The sequence below is a fragment of the Pelobates fuscus genome, chromosome 2, assembly GCF_036172605.1.
Source record: "Pelobates fuscus isolate aPelFus1 chromosome 2, aPelFus1.pri, whole genome shotgun sequence".
NCBI lineage: Eukaryota > Metazoa > Chordata > Amphibia > Anura > Pelobatidae > Pelobates > Pelobates fuscus.
The window spans coordinates 164,151,820-164,177,079 of record NC_086318.1 but is presented as its reverse complement, the minus strand read 5'-3'; the positions used below and the strand labels follow the sequence as shown (position 1 = coordinate 164,177,079).

Here is a 25,260-nt window from a genome sequence, read left to right as displayed (position 1 = left end):
TGATCTTGCAATTTTGAGTGCAGCTACACTTGTTGCTTCCTATACTATATATATAATTTGGTAAAAGGTAAATGGTCCTTTACAAATCTCAGATCTACTGCACATTCCAGCAAAAGCATCTGACTAAGTGAAGCTTTACTCCACGAAATGAGTAAGGTTAATAGGCGAATTCAACCAATTGAATACAGGAGAACAGACAAATTTGGAAAATTACAGACCGCGTTCCACTGATTTGGCCTCGCTTTGGATTTTCCGAATTTGCCTACCACATTCAGCGATCTTACGGAGTCTATGCCGCAACACAGCAGAGCTGCTTTGGCAGCACAATGGGGACCTACACAATATTAGGAAGATGGATTTAATGTTGTATCTAATCACTGTATATCTTACAGGCAAAAAGTAACATCATAATCTGTTTCAGAACAGTTGTTGAAAATTGGTGAAAGATGTCATATTTTCCACTACGATCTGTATAAGAAGGCTCCTCAAACCTTTTACACGATCTAATGAAAAATAATTGGTATGCCGATAGGATAACAAAACCAAAGACTAAAACCAAGAGCAGTAAACCAAAAGGGAATATTGTGTTGAATGTATGTGTGTTTAGGGTAGCTTACGAATGATAATATCCTCAAATAGTATGTGTGCATACACCATGGATAATAAAATCTGTTAAATACAACAAAAAAAAAAAAAAATCGATTTACCTCTAACCCATAGATATATTTAAGCAGGGTCAAATTGAGGTGTGCAAATACCTGTCAAAGTGTTTAACTGCAATGTGCTTGCTATCTTTGGACAACTTGTCATCAGTATCATACACCTGATTAGAATGTAGGAACACATCATTAGCATTTCTGCCACTCAACCAAAAAGTAGCAGCAGCAGCAGCAGCAGCAGCAGCTATTACATTGTTTGGTAGAAGACTCCCTCGCTGTATAGCCCAGAAGTTTACATTTAGCCAGTCGATGCAACGAACTAGTGCCCCCTTTATCATCTACATGTAATTGCGAATCTATTGTGGTTGACAGCAGTGAATTGATACCACTGTACATTTCATATTAGAATGGAGATAATATTATAAATAACATGGGCGTTACGTTGGACCCAGGGTAATATTTACTTGACATTTTTGATTCTATTAAAGAAGCAACAACTATATAAACTACTGATTCCTTAGGTTTACTATGGAAAGCAGTGCACACCTAGAGTATATACCAGTCTCTTCACTTTGATTAATTGTATATATGCACTGCATTATAAAATGATCTAAGCTTTATTTATATTAAAAGTACTAGATGCCTATATAGTATATTTATTGTGAAAGGAGTAATGAAATGTACCTTTTATGTTGGACTTTGAGCTTTAAATACTATATATTCAAAGAGTATATCCCAGCTTGCAACTTACATAGTTTCTTGATTCCCTACTAATTTTCCAATTAAGTTTTCTTAAACACACATCTGTGAGTCTGAGGTTTGAAACAAGATGGCTCAGACTAGTCAAAGCTGATATAACAGTATAACCTCTGAAGGTAGGCTAACACCAGGGACTTATGAGGTTGTTATTGTGCCAAGAGTGTTCCTTTAATAGTTTTCCTCCTACCAAAGTGAAAATAATCTTTCGTGTTGCAAACATATACAGAACAAACAAACAAAACAAAAACCAACAAACAACTGATTTACACAAAGATGTCCAAGGTAAGATCGATAGCACATCTGATGTAATATGATACGATTGGGTAGGATGTGCTACCTCACAAGCCAATTACAAAAAACAAAAGTCATGAGAAAGTTACACAAATTCAAAGCATGCAACATTAGTAAAAGCAAAGGATGCATACAGTTATCATGAAGGAATTATATTTAACCTTTTAGGCAAGAGTAAGAATGGGAAAAACCGGTGGAACAGTTCGTTCCAATTTGCTGTTAAAAACTCTATAACTACATCCAGTAACTAAATTCAATTAAATAGTATTACCGCTGGAGCATTGTAGATCTTACATATAGAAAATGACCACAGCCACTGGATGAAAATTTACTTTATATTTATAACCATGGTAGAAAAACCTTTGCAGCACGGCATGTGTCAAATACTCTGGTTTACTTTTTAAAGGGTATTACAAATTCCTTAGTAATTTAATTTTTTCTCCACTGAATTGAGCAGGACAAACATTAAGCGTGACATACAAAAATCACTAAGGTAAAATAACTCAAATCAACGTTTAGATGAACACAAATAGTAAAGATCATATTTTTATAGTTACATTTTGTTTTGAGTAACATTATTGCCTATTTGTGTATAAACCTTTTTTCCACCCTTGAATCTGAGTTGCATACAGCACACAAATTATACCTCTAGATTTGTCATAATAGTTCAGAACAGATAAATCAATAAGCTGTATGTGCATTAACGCCATTCAATTGCTACAGTACTTTAGCAAATCAATACAGATTTGTGCTACACATTTAAAAAACTACTGCAGAGCAAAACACTATATAAAGTACCAATCAAAGTCATTTACAGTTCAACTAACCTTTTTGGTTTTGTCTGTCTTTCGTGATTCCAGTGTGCCTTTGTTTCTCTGTTTATGAAATATATCAGACAGTCCATCTACGGTATCCAAAGCTTTAGTTCTTTCAGTACCTAAAAAAAATCAATTACATGAAAGGTCTAATTACTGCTGAAAAAGTCTACAGCAAGTGGTTAAGTGCTTAAATAAGTGAAAGCAATTGATTAAAAAAAAAGGTAATGTACATAATAGATTGTTCCTAATCACCTGAATTCTTGAAAAGCCTGATAATAATGTAACACCACAAGTATAAGTAAACATTTATAAATAACATTTACAAGAACAATATTTGTAAAATCTTAATAGACAAATTTATAACATTCACATGATCAAATGACCAACTTCATCATGGTATTTATAAAATATACTGAATTGTTGTGTGCCAAAAACATTTGACAGGGTTATTCACTAAAGTGAGAACTCTGTAAATTCAAGTTGAATTTCAATATTTAGGTAAAAATAGCTAAATTAGAAAAAATCTCCAAGCCGGTTTTCCTTTTTGCATTGCCGCGTAAACCTATGAAAAAGTGCAACATTTTTATTTTCACCATTTTTATATATAGGACAATAGGAAGTGGAGAGAAGAGAGGAGATAGGAAGAGAAGAGGCACGAATGGGAGATTGCTTAAGAGGAGTGTATTAGATAGGACTTCTTAAGAAACCATTGTCAATTCCACGGCTTATGAGTTACCTGCAATAGTTCTGATCAGTATCTTATCACCTCATCACCATCATGGCCTGAGCCATAGCCTTGCCGCTCATCTTGTAATTAGGTTTGCCACCCAAGTCCGAGTGTTGATGCGATTTATCATGTCTTTTGGGGTGACTGGGCAACAATTCTTAAGGACAGTACCATCAGGCATGAGTAAACCACCACTCTCTACATGCCAACAGAAGGCAAACTCTTAGTCAGTCATTGTGGTCCACGAGTATCTGTTCCAATGCTGTAATCCACTTTTCAATATGCAAATGGTTTAGTAGGATGCTTGGGAGAGGGGTGTGTGGCTTATAAGCACATGAAACCTGGACAAAACCTTCCATCATCCTCACACTAGTAAAAACATATACCTGCACAACTACTTTTGTTATTAATGTGGTTATCTGACCCTATGGACTTTTCCGAATAATTAAAAAGAGTAATGAACTGCGTGAACACATCCTGTGAGATCACTCAACCAGAACAAGTGTCAAAAAGAACAAATACGATAAACCTGTGGATTGCCACATCCTAAAGGCTGGGCTACAGATACTATGTTACTTTTTATTGGGAATGAGAATTTGGTGGAGTCACTTTGCGAATGTAACAGGGCTCAAGAGCTCCTTAAACAAGAATCCTTCTGGATCCATACATTGGTCTATATGTCCCATCAGGGCTTTATTAAATACATCCCTACGTACCTCTGATTTACTTTTAAGCAATTAGAATGTCTGCAGTATACATCTATATCAAAATGTAATTTGTATTATATGTTCTGGTACCGCATCCTTTTTTTTGTTATACATTAAGTAGCATTTCTTTTCAACAATTGAGCAACCCCTATACACGCTTCCAATGTCTGTGCGGCATCTATGCAATACAAGGCAAAACTGCTCACTAGGTATAGGCTTACGAGCATATGCAGACCTAATCCCACTGAGCTATTCTCTCCCTTCATCTTTATTTTACATTTGCACACTTGTTTTAGTTTCCCACCTCTTATTGCTTATAATGATTTTTGATTTTTTTTTTTTTTTTTTGGCAGCATTCCATGGTGGACTGAAATATGATACTTCTCTATTTTTACCGCTCGCGTGAAACAAAGACACTCCATAGACCAAATACAAAATAAAAAAACACTATGTAGTAGATACCCTTAATGAAATCATTTATGCATTCAATGATGCATTTTTTTAATGGGATATATACATATACTTGCAGCAAAACATGTAGTTCTCTTGCCTGCTGCCTAAGCAAGCCATCTCCTAACCAAAACCAGAAGTAACAGGACTAATTGTCTGCTTGAAAGCCAAGGTGATAGAACTATACATGCTTATAAAAGTATCACATTTGTATTGAAATATGCACTTTTTACAAAATGAAAAAAAGGACCCACTCTTAAAGCTTTTCAGCAAGCTCAAGTGCTTTAGGCGTTTTGGTTTGGGATAGGCAGAGAGTGTCACAAACTATGGGGATATATAGTGACTATACTGTCAAACACTCACCAGAGGTGACCTCTCCACTCTCAGCAGCTGGGTCTGTATCATTAAGGGCGTCGCCCGCTGCTGCGAATAATAAAGGATTTCCTGTTTAACCCTTAAAGGGTCAGATCAATTAATTTAATATGGGTGTGTTACACACATAAGCTTGATCACGTTTCTCTACAGCCTATCAGGAAACGCCTTTAGCTATTTAAAGGAACACTATAGTCACCTAAATTACTTTAGCTAAATAAAGCAGTTTTAGTGTATAGATCATTCCCCTGCAATTTCACTGCTCAATTCAATGTCATTTAGGAGTTAAATCACTTTGTTTCCGTTTATGCAACCCTAGCCACACCTCCCCTGGCTATGATGGACAGAGCCTGCATTAAAAAAAAACAAAAAAAAAACTAAAAAAAAAACTGGTGTAACTGTGTAATTTACCTTAAATAATTGTATCTCAATCTCTAAATTGAACTTTAATCACATACAGGAGGCTCTTGCAGGGTCTATCAAGCTATTAACATTGCAGGGGATAAGAAAATCTTAATAAAACAGAACTTGCAATAAAGAAAGCCTAAACAGGGCTCTCTTTACAGGAAGTGTTTATGGAAGGTTGTGCAAGTCACATGCAGGGAGGTGTGACTAGGGTTCATAAACAAAGGGATTTAACTCCTAAATGGCAGAGGATTGAGCAGTGAGGCTGCAGGGGCATGTTCTATACACCAATACTGCTTCATTAAGCCAAAGTTGTTCAGGTGACTATAGTGTCCCTTTAACTTCTCTGCTGTTGTAGGTGTAACACCACGTCCAGTCGTGTCATTGGGGAGACAGTACCCAGCCAGAACTAAAGTTCGGGGCTGGCTAAAGTAAATATTGTGCAAATTGGCTGTCTTGACACCGGTACAGTGAACAAGTTGTTCAGGTGACTATATTGTCCCTTTAAACCTAGTTTGTCCATTTCTCAGTGCCCTGTCGTGGTTTCCAGCTGGTTATCCGAGAGCACGTTCCTTGTATTGATTACTTGTGTATCTGACCTTGGCTTCCCTTATTGACTATCTGATCCCTGTAGTCCTTGACTTTTGGCTTGGCTCCTGACTATTCTGATAGTTCCATTCCTTGACCTTTGGCTTGTTTATCGTTTGTGTTATACCTTTGTCTTTGCTTTTCCCTATCTTGTGTCTTTTGCCTTTATACGTTAAATCTGGCCATTCTAAGGCCCGGTAATACGTCTTGGGTATTTACTTTATATCTACTTAAGTTCTGTGTGTTGGACATCTACAGTAATCCTGACAGAGAGAAACAATACATACTCAGCCTATAAGCAGCTGACTGGCTAAACCTTCCTCATATTAGAGCGCCAAGAGAGAGTAAGTTAGGGAACAGTGGTTTCAGTCATCACAGCCCCAACATTGATATAAAAGCATTGCAAAACTATTTAACTCTTTAAGGCAAGTAGGTGCCCAGACACTCCTGCCCTACATATATTAACTTAAATTGTTGTTTTAATTGTCTTGGTGCCCAGTTTATGACAAGTATGTCTTTTTCAAGTTATGCTTATATTTAATGATGGTCTATAAAATCCATTCTTAAGTCTTTTTCAAGTGTATCTGTTATTCTCAAAACAAATGTGCTCAAGGTTTGTTATGGAAAATGTATTCACTGATATTGGAAGATTGCAAATGCCATACTTTAGAATTATAGCAATGTAGGTATAAGCTAAACTCTTTACATATATATATATATATATACATACATATACATATACATACACAACCTTTTTTTTTCTTAGTGCTATTGCTAACACTATAGAGTGTCACCATGTGATATGATTGATCGACAGATGTGCTGTAGCATGCATGCTGACCCACTCCCTGTCTAAGTCACAGAATATGAGAAAATGTTTCCATGCTGAGGTGCCTAACAAACCAGGGAAAATATTGGAAAATTTATTTCTGCAAACAAATTAAATCTAAAGCTGGATACAGTGGAGCTCCAGCAATGACAGAGCTTCTTGGCGTGAGAAAGCAAAAAGCAAAGTTTTATTGATCCAGATTAAAAAAAACACAAAATGCAAAGAATGATGTGGGTCCAGAGTCAATGATTTAGCACATCAGGATGCAAAGACCATTACACACTTCTCATACTGTGCTATGCTTCTCTGCATGACTGGATCTCAAATGCTGCTTTTCCAGTGTATTATTAAAAATGGATCAATACGATTCCTTTGTTTGCACTTTTAACTTTGTTGTAGTAAGAAGACCCAACTTCCACAGTACAGTGTACTAGTAAAATACTGCATACCAAATTAAATACACATTTTTATTTTATAAACCCATCCTGCAACATTGCAAGGGTTACATAAACCCTCAACTTACAGAGAATGTTAAAGATTGATTTTATTTCCCCCCTTTACCTTGAGATATAGTGGAACCGTTTCTAGAATTAGAAACATATCCAGTTATACCATACCTCATTTAGAAAGCTGTATCTATAAAGTAACTAGAGGTGCAGATTGATCAGATGTTCTGATCAATGAAGTGTATAGATTTATTCCAGACACAAAGATAGTATAGGATTTAAGAGCTTTTTTTTTTTCAGGAAATCTTTTTCTATTTCCATACATGCAATGTGATCAGCAGTTTAGATGAGGATTCAGTAGTACTGTTTAACCGTGTATATAATTGTATGAACTGATCGGTACAATGTGAGATAAAATAAATGCCTGGAATGAAGATTTACTGAAAAACAAATGACAAATGACAAGAGATGCAGTTCAAAAGACAAACCTTTATTCCAAATAGCACATGCAGGATTGGAGAAGGGGGGAGGGGGGGAAGAGGGGAGACGGGGAGTTGAAAGTAGATATACCCTGGGACAAAAAAAAGGAGGGGTGGGGGTCACCTAAATGTTTGGTTATTTTATATTATTTTAAATGTATTAAAGAATTTAAACAATAACTCTATTTGTACTTTTTGATCTATAAATTTCACATATAAAAACATTAAAAAAGGTTCAATATAATCTTTGTGAATTGGTTCCCTGTGCCTCTAAATTGTTTGGTTTATTATTGAAGGCAACATTTTCACCCATTTACTAATGTTCTGACTGCATTTTATAATATTTACCAATATCTAAAGTGATGTGTCTTTTTCATGTCAGATCTATATTCTGGCCACCCTCACTACAGAGTATACATGTTGCAAAAGAAATATAAAACGGGAAAATAGTATACAAGGCAGAGGATATCTGTAATCCGTATGGTTTGCTTAAAAGTTCAGGAAAACTAAAATGACAAACTATTACAAGAAATATAATGACAAAGATACCATTTGTCATTGTAATTCGACCTCAATAAGTTTGCTTTAGAATACATAACTAAACACATAAGTAGAGGTAGGATTAATTGGTTAATAAAAGTATGGTATAAGCCTATCCAGTTTAAGTGTGCTAATTACAAGTATTTCTAATTTGTCTTTGGAAGTGATAACGGGGAAAAAAAACGATTCCAAGAAAATAATCAAAAACATGCAATTTTATGTAAAATAGCATATGTGTAAAAAAGAAAAAATATCATAGTAAATAAAGCTATGTTTATTGTCATGTGGTGTAATCAAATTTATATTGAGTCCATCCTATTTACCACCGGGGATTGATTGTCAAAATAACCATGTTCATTTAGTGATGAGATCAGGGTCTATAGGTGGTGAAGCAAATCTATATATATTCAGGTGTACAAGCTGTAACAAGCATTATGATAAACATCCAGAATATAACAGAATCATAGTTTGTAAACAAAAGATAAAAGAAAATATGATACATATGTACATATATTATACAACAATAAATACCCACAAAACATTTGTCTGCCAGTAAATTGACAGAGAGGTGTAGCTATCTTGTTTTTGTTACTGTTATGTGTTACTGACAAAGAACACCCCAATATGTGTTCAGCAACATCTCCGGAGTACAACAATGCCCCCAATGTACAGGTTTTATGGGTTTTGCAAACTTACAGGGGTCAAATGTAGGGCTTTCCCCTTTTCCATGTTTGCATATTGAAATTTGCCAGTTTGGTTTGCTGGGCCCATGTTGCTTTCAAGACCGTATAGCAGTCCAAGAATGAAAATTAACCCCATCATGGCATAACATTTGTAAAAGTACATAACCGATGGTATTCAAAAAGGGGTATGTCCAGACTTTTGTAGTAGCCACAAACACTTGCCAAAGTTAGCGTTCATATTTGGTTTTTGCATTTTTAAAATTTTATTACACAAAAACTTTTACTGGTGATTTTATAGTTGTGATAAGTTTTACTGGTTTAAACACTCATATTTGTGTTCAGATTTTATGGGGTTTTGGAAAGTTACAGGGTCAATATAGGGCTTGCCCAATTCAGTTTGCCAGATTGGTTTGTTGGGTCTGTGTTGCCTTTTGAGACCATATGGTAGCCCAGGAATGTGAAATAACCCCATCATGGCATACCATTTTCAAATGTAGACAACCCAGGGTATTCCAGATGGGTATTTCCAGTCTTTTGTAGTAGCCACTTAGTAACAAACGCTGGTTAAAGTAAGCGTTTATTTTTTATAAAAAAATGTTTTTTTTTAATTTCTAAATATCTATACACACACACACTTATTTCTAATTAAAACATTTTATACATATATAATGCATATATAGGATTTCATTCTAAGTGCACTTTGAGAGAATATATATAATATCTCAAAGTACACTTAGAATGAAATCATATATATGCATTATATATGTATAATATATGATAAAAATACTTAAATTATTTTATAATATATTATACATTTATGTATAATATATATTTTATTTTTTCACTTTTAAGCAGCCTGGCCGCTCACAGTCCCCCTGCTGGCAGCTCCTAGACTCCTTTTGCGGCAATGTGATCATGGGTGGCCGGAGCTGCTGCAGGGGGATTGGTGGGGTCTCCGGCAGTCCCCTCCCCCACTGTGATTGCCGCGGTCGGACTAGGTACATCCGTGGTCCTTAACGACTGTTTTGTTTGTCGGTCGTTAAGGGGATATATATATATATATTTAATTTCTAAGTGTATTTTGATATAAATATATATTAATATCAAAATACAGTTCAAATAAAATTACATATATAAAACATTTTTTCTTACAGTTTTTGATTTAGTTTGAATAATTTTTTATAATATTTACTATAGTTATCAGATATATTATATATACACGTGTGTACTTTTAAGTGTATTTTTAAAACTTAGTATGACGTTAAATTTATATATAGATATAGATATAGATAGATACACATTATATACAGATCTATATATTTATTTTTAACTTTTCAAAACATTTTCCACCAGCAAGGGGACTGTCTGTCAGTTCAGAAAATCCCCCTGCTGCAGCACTGTGGACACATGGCCCCTGGGGGTCCTAAATTGGGGGAACTGTCTGGGCTGAGCAGGGGAACTGTGTGTCCCCCTAAAAAAAACGATCGCCGGTGGGGGAACGGCAGCAATCGGTAAGTACATGGGGAGGGAGGGAAGAGGGTTAATTATTATAATTTTTATTTTTATTTTTTACTATTTCTGAGTGCCCCTCGAGGCACTCCGTACAGGCAGAGCATCGGAAGCCTGCCTGATGGCTTCTGATGCTCTGCCTCACTGCCATGGGGAGCAACCCGGAAGTGGCCGCTCCGGGGGGACCGATTACCCGGTGTTCTCCGGGGGCCAGTGAGGGGGGTATTGCAGCGATGCCTCAACATCAAGACATCGCTGCAATACCATTAGAGCTGCTTCCTTAAGGACTGCTTTTTGTCGGACGTTCCGGATATGTCAGAGGTCGGGAAGGGGTTAATGGTGAGAAAAACTGTATATAATATGTGTGGGTACAGTGAATGAATAAAAGGAAAAACAAACTGCAGAAATGTAAAAACAGCCCTGGTCCTTAACAGTAAGAAAATTAAAAACCGGTCTGGTCACTAAGGGGTTAAAGAGCCATACTAAGAACTATTTTAACTTTGTGAAGCCTTTTGGGGTGTATAGATTCTCTATATTCTCAATTCTCTGCCATGTAAGAGTTAAATCACTTTGGTCTGTTTATGAAGCATGATCTAAATGATCCATGATCTAAAAACAAAAGAAATCCCTTATTCTCAATCAGGCCTTAAATAATAGTGTGTTTACTTTAGATGTTCTGATCTCTTGCTCTGCTAATTGAACTTTAATCACACACAAGGCAGACTCTAGATGGTGATTAACAGAGCTGGTGAAAATAAATGCTAAACACACCTTGCAATTCAATGTCAAATTCAAGCCCAGAATACATTCAATGGAATACCGTTAACAAAAAGTCAAATGGTTAATAAACTCAAATCATGAGATTTTTCTTTATCAATTGTATTCAGAAAAATGACTAGTCCATAAAATACAACAGTGGATCTTTATTTGGTTTACACCAGAATGTTCATTTTATATTCAATCCCAGTGCCAGAAAACAAATTCTTACAACGGTCATTCACAATGATAACCTTAAAGTTCACAGTTAACATTATGCTAGTAGAAGCAGCCTCTGTTTTTCATATTTTATTCTAAAAAAAGCTTTATATATTGATTGTGTTAAAAGAAACAAATTATTTTGTTAGATGCTCATAACAAATTAAAGGTCAGACAGGAATGGAAAAAAAATAAAAAAATACCTTCAGTTCTAAAACTTTAAATCTTTCAGTGTTCATCTGGGATCTCCAGCGAGCTGCGGGCTAATGACACCAGTTACAAAGTATCAGGAATCGTGATGTTTAGTGCCACCAGCCATATTAATGTATGAAAGCAGGCAGATGTCATCATTAGCAAAAAGGTATTCCACCTGTAGCAGTTCAGAGAAGGGCAGCTAATATATGAATGTACCAATATACTGACTAGCACTACCAGATAAAGATTTACAAAAACAAACTCCAAATATTAACCCCTGACAACAAATAGTTTAAATCTATGGGATATCTACTACAGTATATCTGTACAGACAAAAAAAAAAAAAAAAAGCTGTATAACCCCTGAAGTCCAGAGTTAGTGAGAATAAAAGGTAATTAAGATGTCCAGACCTAAGAACTCATATGCCCTTCGCATTGGATAATAACAAGCAATGCTTCTGGAAGAAAATCTCCTATATAACAATCCAAAAAGCAAGTCACGATGTCACAAAGAAAAGGGACAGAATAGGAAATAAATAGAATAATATCTAGACACTAAATTAAATTGGATCAGAAGAACATCCATAATCAGAAGATACCCAAAAAGATCATAGAATTGAAAGGAAAAAAAAACAAAAAGAAAACAACAACAAAGGAAACCCCCTAAAGAACCTTTGGCTTCAAAGCAGTAAGTAATCTTCATAATCTCAAGACAAACATGAAATAAGAGGACCTTTTAGATCCAAGAAAAGGCACTGGTCAAAAATAAAATTTCTTAAAGGGTTACTCCAAGCACCATTACCAATTCATAAATGTAAAGTGGTCATGGTGCCTAGAATGTGTGTGCATCGTTTTGATATGAAACGCTGTACATAAAGAGTTTAAAGGAACACTATAGAAACCTGAATTACTTTAGCTAAATAGAGCAGTTTTAGTGTATAGATCATTCCCCTGCAATTTCGCTGCTCAATTCACTGTCATTTAAGAGTTAAATCACTTTGTTTCTGTTTATGCAGCCCTAGCCACACCTCCCCTGGCTATGATTGACAGAGCCTGCATGAAAAAAAAACTGGTTTCACTTTCAAACAGATGTAAGTTACCTTAAATAATTGTTTCTCAATCTCTAAATTGAACTTTAATCACATACAGGAGGCTCTTGCGGGGTCTATCAAGCTATTAACATAGCAGGGGATAAGAAAATCTTAATTAAACAGAACTTGCAATAAAGAAAGCCTAAACAGGGCTCTCTTTACAGGAAGTGTTTATGGAAGGTTGTGCAAGTCACATGCAGGGAGGTGTGACTAGGGTTCATAAACAAAGGGATTTAACTCCTAAATGGCAGAGGATTGAGCAGTGAGGCTGCAGGGGCATGTTCTATACACCAAAACTGCTTCATTAAGCCAAAGTTGTTCAGGTGACTATAGTGTCCCTTTAACTTCTCTGCTGTTGTAGGTGTAACACCACGTCCAGTCGTGTCATTGGGGAGACAGTACCCAGCCAGAACTAAAGTTCGGGGCTGGCTAAAGTAAATATTGTGCAAATTGGCTGTCTTGACACCGGTACAGTGTGCTGGAGATAGGCAACCAATGCCTGCCATGTCCTCCCCTCAGCCAGCCCTCCTTAACATCTGTCCCCTTCCAACAAGAGGAAGTGACATCTGGAGGATCAGGCGGAGGAGATATTTGGCCTTGGCACAACGCCAGAGGTAAGTTTTAGTTACAGGGTCTTTTAGTCAGATGATCAGTGACTCCTGATCATGAATATAGTTTCTGTGATGTAATCAAGAGAGGCTGTAAGGCAAGTGGTATAATATAAGTGGATATTATATGTAGTTTCAATTTCCTTGCACTGTTTCGTGTAATTTGGTTGATTTCCTTTTTTTTTTGTGACACCACAGACCATGTTGTTTTTTTCATTCCTTAGTTATTGTGCTTAAACCAGATCAGTCATAGGAGCTTTCAGAAGAATATTAAAAAAAAAAAAAATGACAGGCTCGGAAACAAGATACCGTATATACTCGAGTATAAGCCGACCCGAATATAAGCCGAGGCCCCTAATTTTATCCCAAAAAACTGGGAAAACTTATTGACTCGAGTATAAGACTAGGGTGAGAAATGCAGCAGCTACTGGTAAATTCCTAAATAAAATTAGATCCTAAAAAAAATTACATTAATTGAATATTTATTTACAGTGTGTGTGTATGAGTATGAATGCAGTGTGTGTGTGAGTGCAGTGCGTGTGTGAGTGCAGTGCGTGTGTGTGTGAGTGCAGTGCGTGTGTGTGTGAGTGCAGTGCGTGTGAGTGCAGTGCGTGTATATGAGTGCAGTGCGTGTATATGAGTGCAGTGCGTGTATATGAGTGCAGTGCGTGTATATGAGTGCAGTGCGTGTATATGAGTGCAGTGCGTGTATATGAGTGCAGTGCGTGTATATGAGTGCAGTGTGTGTATATATGAGTGCAGTGTGTGTATATGAGTGCAGTGTGTGTGTATATGAGTGCAGTGTGTGTGTGTATATGAGTGCAGTGTGTGTGTGTATATGAGTGCAGTGTGTGTGTGTATATGAGTGCAGTGTGTGTGTGTGATGCAGAGCCTTGGTGGGGGGTGGGCATTTTTTATTATTTTTTAATGATTTTAATATTATATACACACATCTGCAATTTAGGTGCAAGAGGGTGACTCAGATTGATGGGAGTCTGACTCCCTTTTCTGACTCCCTGTATATAATGCAGTGTGTGTGCATTATATACACACACACACTCTGTATATAATGCAGTGTGTGTGTGTGTATATATATATATAATGCACACACTGCATTATATACAGGGAGTCAGAAATTGGAGTCAGACTCCCATCAATCTGAGTCACCCTCTTGCACCTAAAATGAAGAGTGTGTGTGCATATAATGCAGAGTGTATGTGTATATAATGCACACACTCTACATTATATACACACACATCTGCATTTTAGGTGCAAGAGGGTGACTCAGATTGATGGGAGTCTGACTCCCTTTTCTGACTCCCTGTATTTAATACAGAGTGTGTGCATTAAATACACACACACTCTGCATTAAATACAGGGAGTTAGAAAAGGGAGTCAGACTCCCATCAATTGGGCATTATTATTATTTTTTTATTTTAATATTTGAATACTTTTTTTAATCATTTTTTTTGTCCCCCCCTCCCTACTTCATACTTGGCCAGGGAGGGGGGCTGTACAGGGGGAGGCTATCTAGGTGGAGGGGGGCTGTCCAGGGGTGGGGGGGGCTGTCCAGGTGGATGGGGGGGGCTGTCCAGGTGGATGGGGAGCTGTGAAGGGGGGTCCGGTACTTACTGCCAGTCTCGCGGTCTGCTCCCAGTGTAAATCTCGCGGCCCGCGAGTCTCGCGAGATTTACACTGGGAGCTTAACAGAGGAGCCGTGCGGACGTGCTGGGAGCTGACCGGAGCTGCTGTAAAGGTAAGTAACAGCTTCTCCGGCCCCAAACATGTCATGGTCTGTATTATGGCAATGTAAGTTGCCATAATACAGACCTAGACTCGAGTATAAGAAGAGGGGGCATTTTGAGCACAAAAATATGTGCCAAAAAACTTGTCTTATACTCGAGTATATACGGTAGTTTAAATTGTGTTCCTCTGCTGTAGAGTCAGTCTTCCTAAAAAGAGGAAAAAAATTAAATAAAGTGTCATAGCAGCAGATAATCTCAATCCAATAGAATGCATTGACAGCCTACAACACATGCATGGTATTTTATGCATTCTGCTTCTCCGTTGCTTTGGCTGCAATGTCATTATTCTGTGGGTGATTACACAGAACCATAACACCACTTTTCAAAGGCCTTTAATGAGGAATTGCGTTAAGTAGCGGTCACTAAGAAATTGTCATATTTTACATAGCCATAGAAAAGAGACTGCATCTATGTATAGCCAGAAAAAAGAAACTGCTATGCACAAAACCAATTACATTAAGATGTAGTGGTTTGTGCTTAGCGTCCCTCTACGTTTTGAGCAAAGTAAACAGTACGTTTATGGTGAGTATCTCCAACAGGTCCTTTCCTTGACATGGATACATCTAGGCAGATGCCTACTTTGAAAACAGATATCATTGATATCATTGAAGTGTCTGTTCCCACTTGGCAGTCATTGATAGCTGACCTAAATGGAAGATGGTAAGAGTCTTAAAGAGATTTTAAGTATACATAAATTTTTTTTTTAAAAAAGTAGTAAAAGTTTTTTTCAGGTAAAGTATCTTCAAATAAATGTACACTGTAAGGAGTATGAGAGACGGAATGTTATTTAGGTTCTTATTAACTTCCAAATATGGGTTAATGTGCAATGATAAGGAAAGAAGATGCTTTAGGCCCATTTATCTCCATGAATTACCTAGCACTACATTTGCAATGAAAATGATAAACAGAATATAAAGGCAGGTAAAACTCAGCTGATCAACCAAAACCTTCCGTTATCAATCTCAAATACAAAAACAGTTCTGTTATTCCAAATCAATGATGGTTTCACAAAGATCCACTTGACATGGAAAATGTGCTAATCATTTGATGACTATCAAAACATAAATTAAAAAATAATTATAAAAATCCATTTGATAGATTTAATTTGGCAGAACGATATAATTTATTAGTTGGTTACAAAGGTGAAAATCCCAGCTTTTAACACGTTCACTTCAATTCAGTTCCTCTTGAATAATACAAGTGTCTGATGACAAAAGGTTACATGATATTGTTGTACAGGTGAAGCTATCCTTCAAAATCTTACACAAACTCAAAATAATAAAGGCTGCCTGATGCCTTTTCCAGATACAGAACCTATGGTCTTGAGATATGAACAAATTTAATTGGCACACTTAAAAGCTATATCAGCAAGTCCAAGAAAAGTATTTATTCAAAAAATTATGTTTGTTTATCAAATCTACTCTAACATATATGTAGAACAAACCGTTTGTGAGGAGGATGGTGAATATAGTATAAAATACAAATATAAAACACAAACCATAATAAACTTGAGTAGACAATATCAGCACTGCATCTACAAGCATTCTTTCACTAGGTGGTGACCGGGATGAGAACTTATCCATTTATCCAAACAGCTGGACAAATGGTCACATTAAAAGTTACGCCACAACAACTGAAGTAGCAAAAGTACTTTGCCTCAAACTATTACTGAACATAAAAACACAGACATACCTGTACTGTGTTTACCTTTGGCATTTTCACAATATTTAATTTGTGTTTAAAAACGAAGTCTCTGCAAGTGAATACAGTTTAGTATACTTTCCTTCTGCACTATAGCTGTTACATTTATATAGCTCAGTGCAATACAGCCAATTTAAAATTATAAACTATATTCCCAACTAAAAAATATTACCTTTATGTGATGGATGAAATAAATTCAATCAAATAACAGCAAAATTACACTTAAGTTTTGCATATAAGAGAACATCTCCACTAAACGAAAAATACAGACATGCAACAAATACACCCCTTGCATAGTTATTTTTCCAATTCCAAAAGGTTTAACATGTATACATATTTTTAGTGATTAATAAAAATATCTATTTTTGTCTCCGGTTCATTCACATTTGCTTTTTGTTTTTTATAGGTTATCGTTTGCAGTTATTATTAGACATCCTGGACAAGTGGGTAAAAATGTAGAAAAACACACTGAATTGTCAATTTACCCTATTATCAGGAATGAACAAGGCTTTACATACTTTTCTTAGAGCTTTCCATCTCATTTTCAAAAAATGCGCTGGTGGTCACAGTCAGGGACTCATCCTTTGGCTCAATTACACCAACTGTTTTACAAGGCATTAAGGTGAGCACTTCATCAAAGCCTTTAACATTACACATATTTTTTGCAGAATCTGCCATTTGACTATTGCCCAGATGTGCTTTCTTTAAGGTATTATGCCCATTTAAAGGCACTTCTGACTCATGTAAATGGTCAACTGTGGGGCTTTCTGTACCCTTTCTTCGATGGGAAGAGGCCCGTCTGTTTGTTTTCGAAGGGGATGTATTAACAGTCTCAACATCAGGAGAACAGATCTGTGTGTAAGATGGATTTACATGTGGTTCAGAAATAAGACCAACTGTATGATGAGACTCCCTTCTCTTCTTGATGATGGAATTATCACATTCAAAATCTTCTGAGGAAAGTAATCTCCTTTTTTTGGAAGTCAATGAAGACAAGCTTGGTGATTTTGAAAGAAGTTTACGGCTATGTGAAGAAAATGAAGTAAAAAAGTCTTCAAAACAACTGCTCTCTGAATCAGAGATTTTTGAAGACACACACGGTTTAGTCAACTCTAGCATCATGTCCCCTTTTTTGGATGCACTTGAAATGGTTGTAACGAATTTTGATTTTACAATGGGAGATTCAGGTTTCTTACCATTGCATTTTTCTTTACATTTTGCAGTTAGACTGTTTGCTAAAGCAATATATTCCATACGAGATATTTCTTGCTTTTTAGCAAATTTATAATTCGACACATCATTCCTGCTTTCATCGATTTCAGTGTCAAACATTTTATGGTTTTGTAGTGACTTACGGGCTTTATTTTGTAGATGTGACTCTGAATTACCGTTTTTCGATTCTGTTACTTGGGTAGTGAGAGTTACCAATTTGTTGCTGGAATGCTTAGACGCATGATCATCATAGGGTGAAATCTCCTCTTTTTTATTTTTTGAAAAAGAACAGTCTTCTCCGATTCTTGAAGGTCCCCATAGTTCATCATAACTGGTGTCAAGACGGTCCACATCATCATCATCTGAAAAATAAATGACTTATAATTAGAGTACTATGTACAATGACAACTTAAGTGTCAACAAGACTGATAGCATAAATATGCAAACAACAAAAACAATATTGGAGTCACATATTAGCTGGAAACATAGGATCTAGGAACATCTCAACCTTGGAATAGCAGGGAAGAAAAGAAAGAAGCAACATGACTGCTATATTTGTAAGAAATGTGATCTAGAATGCTAGTGACTATCAAAGTCTGGAACCATGTAACCTCTCCCAATTTAGATAGCAAATAAAAGTAAAGTGACTTTACCACCATAATATTATCAGACATATTTACCAAGTAAGTAAATATATTGCTTTAATGCAAATTAACTTTTAGAACTCATCTTTTTCAGAAGTAGTTCCTTGATCAATCTCCCAATTAGGTTCAACTTGGAACCACGGGATACCTCTACAAGATTTGTTAATAATCAATGTCCTCAGTGGACACAATTCTAGGTCATATCTGTTCATGTAGGCAAATTGTCAAAAGTAAGAATTAACACATGATCAAGAGTTTCCATTGATGTTTCAAGCATTAGAATCAAGAATGATGTGTGATACAAGTGAACTGACTGTTTAACAACTGTTGTTGCCAGGTGTGCTTTAGGCATCTCTCAAATAATAAACCAAAATGTTCATACATGCTGTTCATACAACAGCCATTGAATATACATTCGACAAATTAGAATGAATATGTATTAATGACACACAAATTTTTTTTTTAAAAATCAATCAGTTCTTTAAATTAAAACAGCTTGCTAATGAGACATACCCAAAAATAAAGATTAGCTAAAAGGATTAGGAATTTCCATTCAATGTTAACCCTACTGTGTGAAAGCAGCAGGGTTTGTGAAAACTACTACTTTAGTAGTAGTATAATGTATATAGTAGTGTGTATTTTGTGTAATTACAATATATTAATATTACTTTGTAGTAGTGTTTTATTTCTTATTACTACATTCTAAATCATTTAGATTTTCTTTTGTTTCATACCGTATTTTTTCCCTCTCCACTGGTGGGACTACATTTTGATCTTATTTGTCTTCTTACTTTATGGGTAAAACGTTTGGGTTCTAGCACACAGCACTTCTGCCTCCCTGTTTCTTTCCTCATATTGGAGTATGAGGAAGTGTTAGCCAGGAAAATAAAACGCACACACCATACAACATACCATGCGGAGAATCTCTCACAACCGAAGGACTGTTGCCAATCGATGGCTTCAGTGAAGAAAAATCAAAGGTCTGTGGCATTTGGGAGGCTGTAAAATAAAAAGGAACGGTTATAGATAGCATGACAAGGCTATGTTTTCATTTACAAAAAAGGAAAAAAATGCGATTAAAAACACCTTTCCTATGCGATCACTTAAGGAATATCCCCATCACTTTCGGCTGCTTTTGTTTATTTTGTTTGTGTCTATATTCATTTTGTTTATTTTGTTTGGTTCCTGAACCGAGACCACCCCGGAAACCAATTAGAACATGGAACGTTATGTATCTGTACGAAAACCGCAAAGGAAATCATTAATAGAATGCTCCACTGGGTGGACGCCATTTTTACATTCGAACTCACGTGGCAGAGACAATGGATGGCGGCCATCTTGTCTCCCGAACGCTGGCAGTGGGACTTTGTTGTCGAGTGCCTGGAACTAATTTAGGCCAGGCACTCCCATGAACATCGTTTACCATAGACCTACGGCTCTTTCCAGTTCACCTATACGAATGGCGTTCAGGAGTTACAGACTAACGAACACGGGGAGCATTCTACACAAACCAGTTTTCTTCTATCTTATGTGATTTTTGTACAAAACCCCATGAATGGAGACCGGCTCTTGCCACCATTTCCTTGGAACTATTTTGGGCAGTCTCCTCATGGCAGACGGGTCAGAAATTCCCTGCGATGGCGTTTCAAAACTACACAACAGATCTGGGTGATTTGTGCATATATTGTTCGCCCAGATCCAAGCTATCCAGGGATGTTACTTTTGTGGGGTTTCCCTGTATTTTGGGGGTACTTTGGGGTGTTGCAAAATTGTGTATTTTTCTGTACTTGGAGAGTTGAGTTTAGTATATTTGCTGACTCTCTCAGTCACAGAGGAGGAGTTTATGGACTGTATAAATTTGATGCTTGTATGCCTGTACTTCCATTAAAATCAGTCTTCACCCAGCATTAAGCCTTGGCTCATGTGTGGGGGGTTATTCTATGCCAGTGATATTTTGCCTGTGGGAATTATTTGCAGTTTCTCTTGGAAAAGGGGTATCAGTGACAGTGATACCTTGGCAGACCGTCACAAACACTCATTGCTTTTTTTATTTTTGTTTTATTTATTTTTTAAAGCACCACCCAGCCTCCCTACATTTGGGAGATAAAATGGTTATATGAAATGTGTCAAAATGCTCAAAGTTGAATAGCCTGAGGCATGTACTTTCTACAAATATATACTTTTGTGTAGCAATTTTGGATTATGTGACTACTAAAAAAATTGTGATACCAGCATGACAAATTTGGCATGACAAATTTTAGAACCACAATTCGGGATTATTCTAACCTTAATGACCGAATAATCTAAATTTTATTAAAGACAGGAGGCGAATATTTGCTTTACTTTCTTTACTGTAACTCCCAGCAGCAAAGAAACAGTTAACAGTAAGTAAATTTTTTTTAACTAATCAGAGTGTACAATAGAGTATGTCCAGTCATCAGGCTCCTCCCAATTCCTCTTTCTTGATGCAGCCGACAGCCGCAGAGTCAACCATGTAAACAGGAACGGTAAAACGATAAATAGTTCAAAAGGAAGTCAACCATGTAAACGATGTGGGAACGTAGGCCATTCCTCGAGATATTAGTGAAGGGTTTTCACACTAGGAAGGAGAGAGAGGGGTTGTGAAAGTATGGTCTCTTAGGAAAGAGAAAACAATACCGAATTACTTTAGCTGATATGTTTCCAACCAAGGTGTACAACCATATTCTGACAAGTCTTAAGTTATGAGTTAATGTGTGTAGTATCTGTAAAGGTAGTTGCAAGGAGAAGCCTGAAACGTAGATAATAAAATATTTGTTAAAGGACCACTCTAGTGCCAGGAAAACATACTCGTTTTCCTGGCACTAGAGTGCCCTGAGGGTGCCCCCACCCTCAGGGACCCCCTCCCGCCCGGCTCTGGAAAGGGGAAAGGGGTAAAAACTTACCTTTTTCCAGCGGTGGGCGGAGAGCTCTCCTCCTCCGATCCTCCTCTTCTCCTCCCAGTCGGCTGAATGCGCACGCGCGGCAAGAGCTGCGCGCGCATTCAGCCGGTCACATAGGAAAGCATTCATAATGCTTTCCTATGGACGCTTGCGTGCTCTCACTGTGATTTTCACAGTGAGAATCACGCAAGCGCCTCTAGCGGCTGTCAATGAGACAGCCACTAGAGGAAATAGGGGAAGGCTTAACCCATTCACAAACATAGCAGTTTCTCTGAAACTGCTATGTTTATGAAAACATGGGTTAACCCTAGAAGGACCTGGCACCCAGACCACTTCATTAAGCCTAGAGTGGTCCTTTAAGTCAATAGAGGTGTTGTGGGATACCTACCTAGTTGGGTTGGGTGCGTGTATTCGCGGGCGGGAAAATATTCGCCACCAGTCTTTAATAAAATTTAGATTATTCGGTCACTAAGGTTAGAATAATCCCGAATTTTATGGCAAGACAGGAGGCTTCATATTTGCGGTTTTAAAGCGATGATATGATGGCATTAGATACATGAGGAGATTGTCTAAAATAGAAGGTTCTAAAGGTGGATTCTCTGGACCAATCTGCGGAGGTGAGGATCTCCATTAGGGAGCCCCCAGATGTAAATGCAGACGAGGCGGCCGCGCCTCTTACTGAGTGAGCACCAACACATGGGTCGATGCCAGCTAGGATTAGAAGCCATTTGATCCAATGAGCAATCGTGGGACATGACACTGGCTTGTGAGGTCGAATGTAGGACACCAGTATGGGGCCCGTTTGTGGTCCAAGATCCTTGGTGCGGAGGATGTAGTGTCGGACGCAATTAGTTACGCAGAGCATGGGTTTGTCGTGAAAGTAAGGGTAGCTTACTGTAGATTAATTGGTTTCGGTGCGTCGGGTAATGGAGAAGTGTACTCCCTCAAGGGTAAAGTCCACCGCATGGACGTCAAATGCTCTGATGTCCGAGACTCTTCTAAACGATACCAAACAAAGCAATAGTGCCAGTTTGGCCGACAGTTGTCGAAGATAAATTTCCCCATTAGGGGGCCACGTCTCCAAAAAGGATAGTACCAAAGTGACATCCCAAAATTGATTATATTTGGGAGCCGGGGGTCTCGCGAGGCACATGCCTCGCAGAAGTCTACATATGGAAGGGTGTTTACCAACCGCGGAGTTGTCAACGAGGCTATGGGCTGCCGAAATAGCTGAACGGAAAACGTTAATTGACCGATAGGACTTACCCTGTTCAAAGAGTGATGCCAGGAAGTTCATAATGTCAATCAGAGAGGCTGAAAAGGGATCAACGTCCCTCTCCAAGCACCAGCTATTCCAACGTTGCCACGCTGAGAGATAAGAGCGCCTTGTTCCTGGGTCCCAAGAGTCCTATAGCAGTCCTTGAGCAGCAGTCAAAAGGCCTGAGACGTTCCAGGATCCCCTGAAATGGTCCAGGCCATAACCGAAGGTGGCCTTGTAGTGCTAGTGGATGGAAGTTGCCTGAAGGGTCCCTGAGGAGGTTGTATGAGGTGGGTAGTAGTAGGGGGTAGTCCACTGACATCTCCAGGAGATAAGGGAACCATGGTTGTGTTCGCCACAGTGGGGTTACCAGAGTTATGGTGACGCCCTGTGTTCTGAGGTATTGTATCGTACGTGTAAGCAGGGAGAATGGGGGTAAGGCCTACGCTCCGGATGTTGGCCACGGTTGAAGAAAGGCATCTACTGCCAGGCACGCTGGGTCTGGGAGCCAGCTGAAGAATGTGTCCGTCTGACTGTTCAGGCGAGATGCAAACAGGTCCAGGTTGAATGGTCCTCTCAGGGCCTGTAGATGTTGAAAAATGTGTGTGTCCAGTTGCCAGTAGCTGGAATCCCTCCAGTGGCGTGAGAACCAATCTGCGACGAGATTGTCAGACCCCCGGGAGATATTCTGCAAGAAGGGAGATATTCCTATCCAGGCAGAATTGGTACAATTCCTTCGTCAGATCTGATAGCATCTTTGATCGTGAGCCACCTAGGCGGTTCACATATTGTACTGCTGAGACATTGTCTATCCTCAGGATGAGGCTGCAGTTGTAGGCTTCTTTGGCAAAACTGCGGATCGCGAAAGAACCAGCAATCAGTTAGAGGCAATTGATATGTAGTGCCTGTTCTGATGGGGACAGAGGCCTCCGGTAGAACGTTTCGAGCAGGTGGCACCCCATCCGAGGAGGCAGGCATCCGATTCCAGAATGAAGTCGGGTTGCCGACCGAAGATAGCCCTTCCGTTCCAGGCTTCCATATGTTGAAGCCACCAGTGGAGTTCTAATTGGACTTAGTCTGTGAGAAAGATCTGTTGGTCGTAAGATGGTGAGCGATGTAAGAAGTGTGTTCTCAAACGTTGCATCGCCCGATAGTGTAGCGGGGCTGGGAATATTGCCTGGATTGAGGTAGAGAGTAATCCGATTGTGCGGGCTAACTCCCTGAGTCGGAGGTGCTGCGAGGTCAGCAATCTCCGGATGTCCTTTTTTATGGTTTTGATTTTTGTATCAGGGAGTTGTAGGACTGCCTGAATAGAATCTATCTGAAATCCCAGAAACTGTACCGTCTGAGATGGATTTAGAGATGATTTTTGGAGGTTGATGATGAAGCCCAAATTCTGGAGGAGGGCCGAAGTCATATCCGTATGGAGACGTAGAGTCTCTTTGTCTTGCGCCATAAGGAGGATATCGTCCAAGTATATGATGGACCGAATTCCTTGTGAACGGAGGAGCGCCATCACCGGTTTCATTAGTTTGGTGAAACACCAAGGTGCGGAGCACAGTCCAAAGGGGAGGCAGGTGAACTGCCATAGTGTCTTGCCCCAATTGAATTGGAGGAAAGTGCGATGTTCTGGCGTGATTGGTATCGTTAGGTATGCATCTTTGAGGTCGAAGCGGGAGAACCAATCTCCCTCGCAGAGGAGGTCTCGTAAGAGGTGGATGCCTTCCATCTTGAAGTGTATGTATTTGATGAATTTGTTCCGTTCTCTCAGATTGATGACTGGTCGGAATTCTCCCGACTTTTTCTTGACTAAAACCATATTGCTGACGAAACCTTGTTGGGCGAGGGCCCGTTCGATGGCACCCTTGTTGACTAGGTCGTCGAGTCCGGCTTGAAGGGCCATGTCGTCTATTTGAGACATTTTGAGAGGGGTAGGGAAGGACACCTGAATTGGATCCTCTGTAAAGTCTAGGTGGAAGCCGGATACGGTTTGAAGGATCCACGGATCCTGCGTGAGTCGGTACCACTGGTGGGAAAAATGTATTAATCGGCCTGCTATAGGTACATGAGAAAAATGAGAGTCCCTTACCTGTAGGAGTGCGACCGCGGAGGGAAGCAGATCCACGTCCTCTAATGGATCCACGAGAGGGGAAGAAGTGCTTGTGGTGGAAACGGGTATTGCCCGAGTTCCATTGTTCGGAAGGGTTGAGGCCTATAGCCTGTAGAGGCAGCTCTGCCAGCCGTCCTGCCACTGTAATTGCTGGCTCTCCCAGAAAAAAGCTGGGGCCTAAATACCTTGCATAAGGAAGATTGCGCTTTTGTAATCGTAGTGAACACAGCCACGTGTTTACTTAAATCTTTAATGAATTTGTCTCCAAAAAGCATACCTTGTGCCTCAGGGCCAAGCTCTTTAGTAAAAACAATAAAAAAGGCTGCGCCACAAGCAATAATAAAAAGTCAAATTAAAAGGAAAAGTCCAATTTGTTTAATCCTTACAAATGGTCTTAGGTGGTGAGATCTTCTACTCCTGTAGTGGTTCCACTTTATATAGAAAATAAAAAGAGAGAGAAGGACATCCAATGGTGCAGT

The 25,260-nt window shown here is 38.4% G+C and overlaps 1 protein-coding gene across 1 annotated transcript in view; it reads right to left on the bottom strand.

Moving 5' to 3' along the window:
• MCPH1 (microcephalin 1) overlaps positions 1-25,260 on the bottom strand; it is a 440,996-nt gene that overhangs the window by 338,499 nt on the left and 77,237 nt on the right. The window contains exons 7-9 of the mRNA XM_063442914.1: positions 19,405-19,491; positions 17,155-18,210; positions 2,537-2,646 (exon numbers count right to left, since the gene is read on the bottom strand). Coding sequence (XP_063298984.1) covers positions 2,537-2,646; positions 17,155-18,210; positions 19,405-19,491 — 1,253 coding nt within the window. The remainder of the gene's footprint in view (positions 1-2,536; positions 2,647-17,154; positions 18,211-19,404; positions 19,492-25,260) is intronic.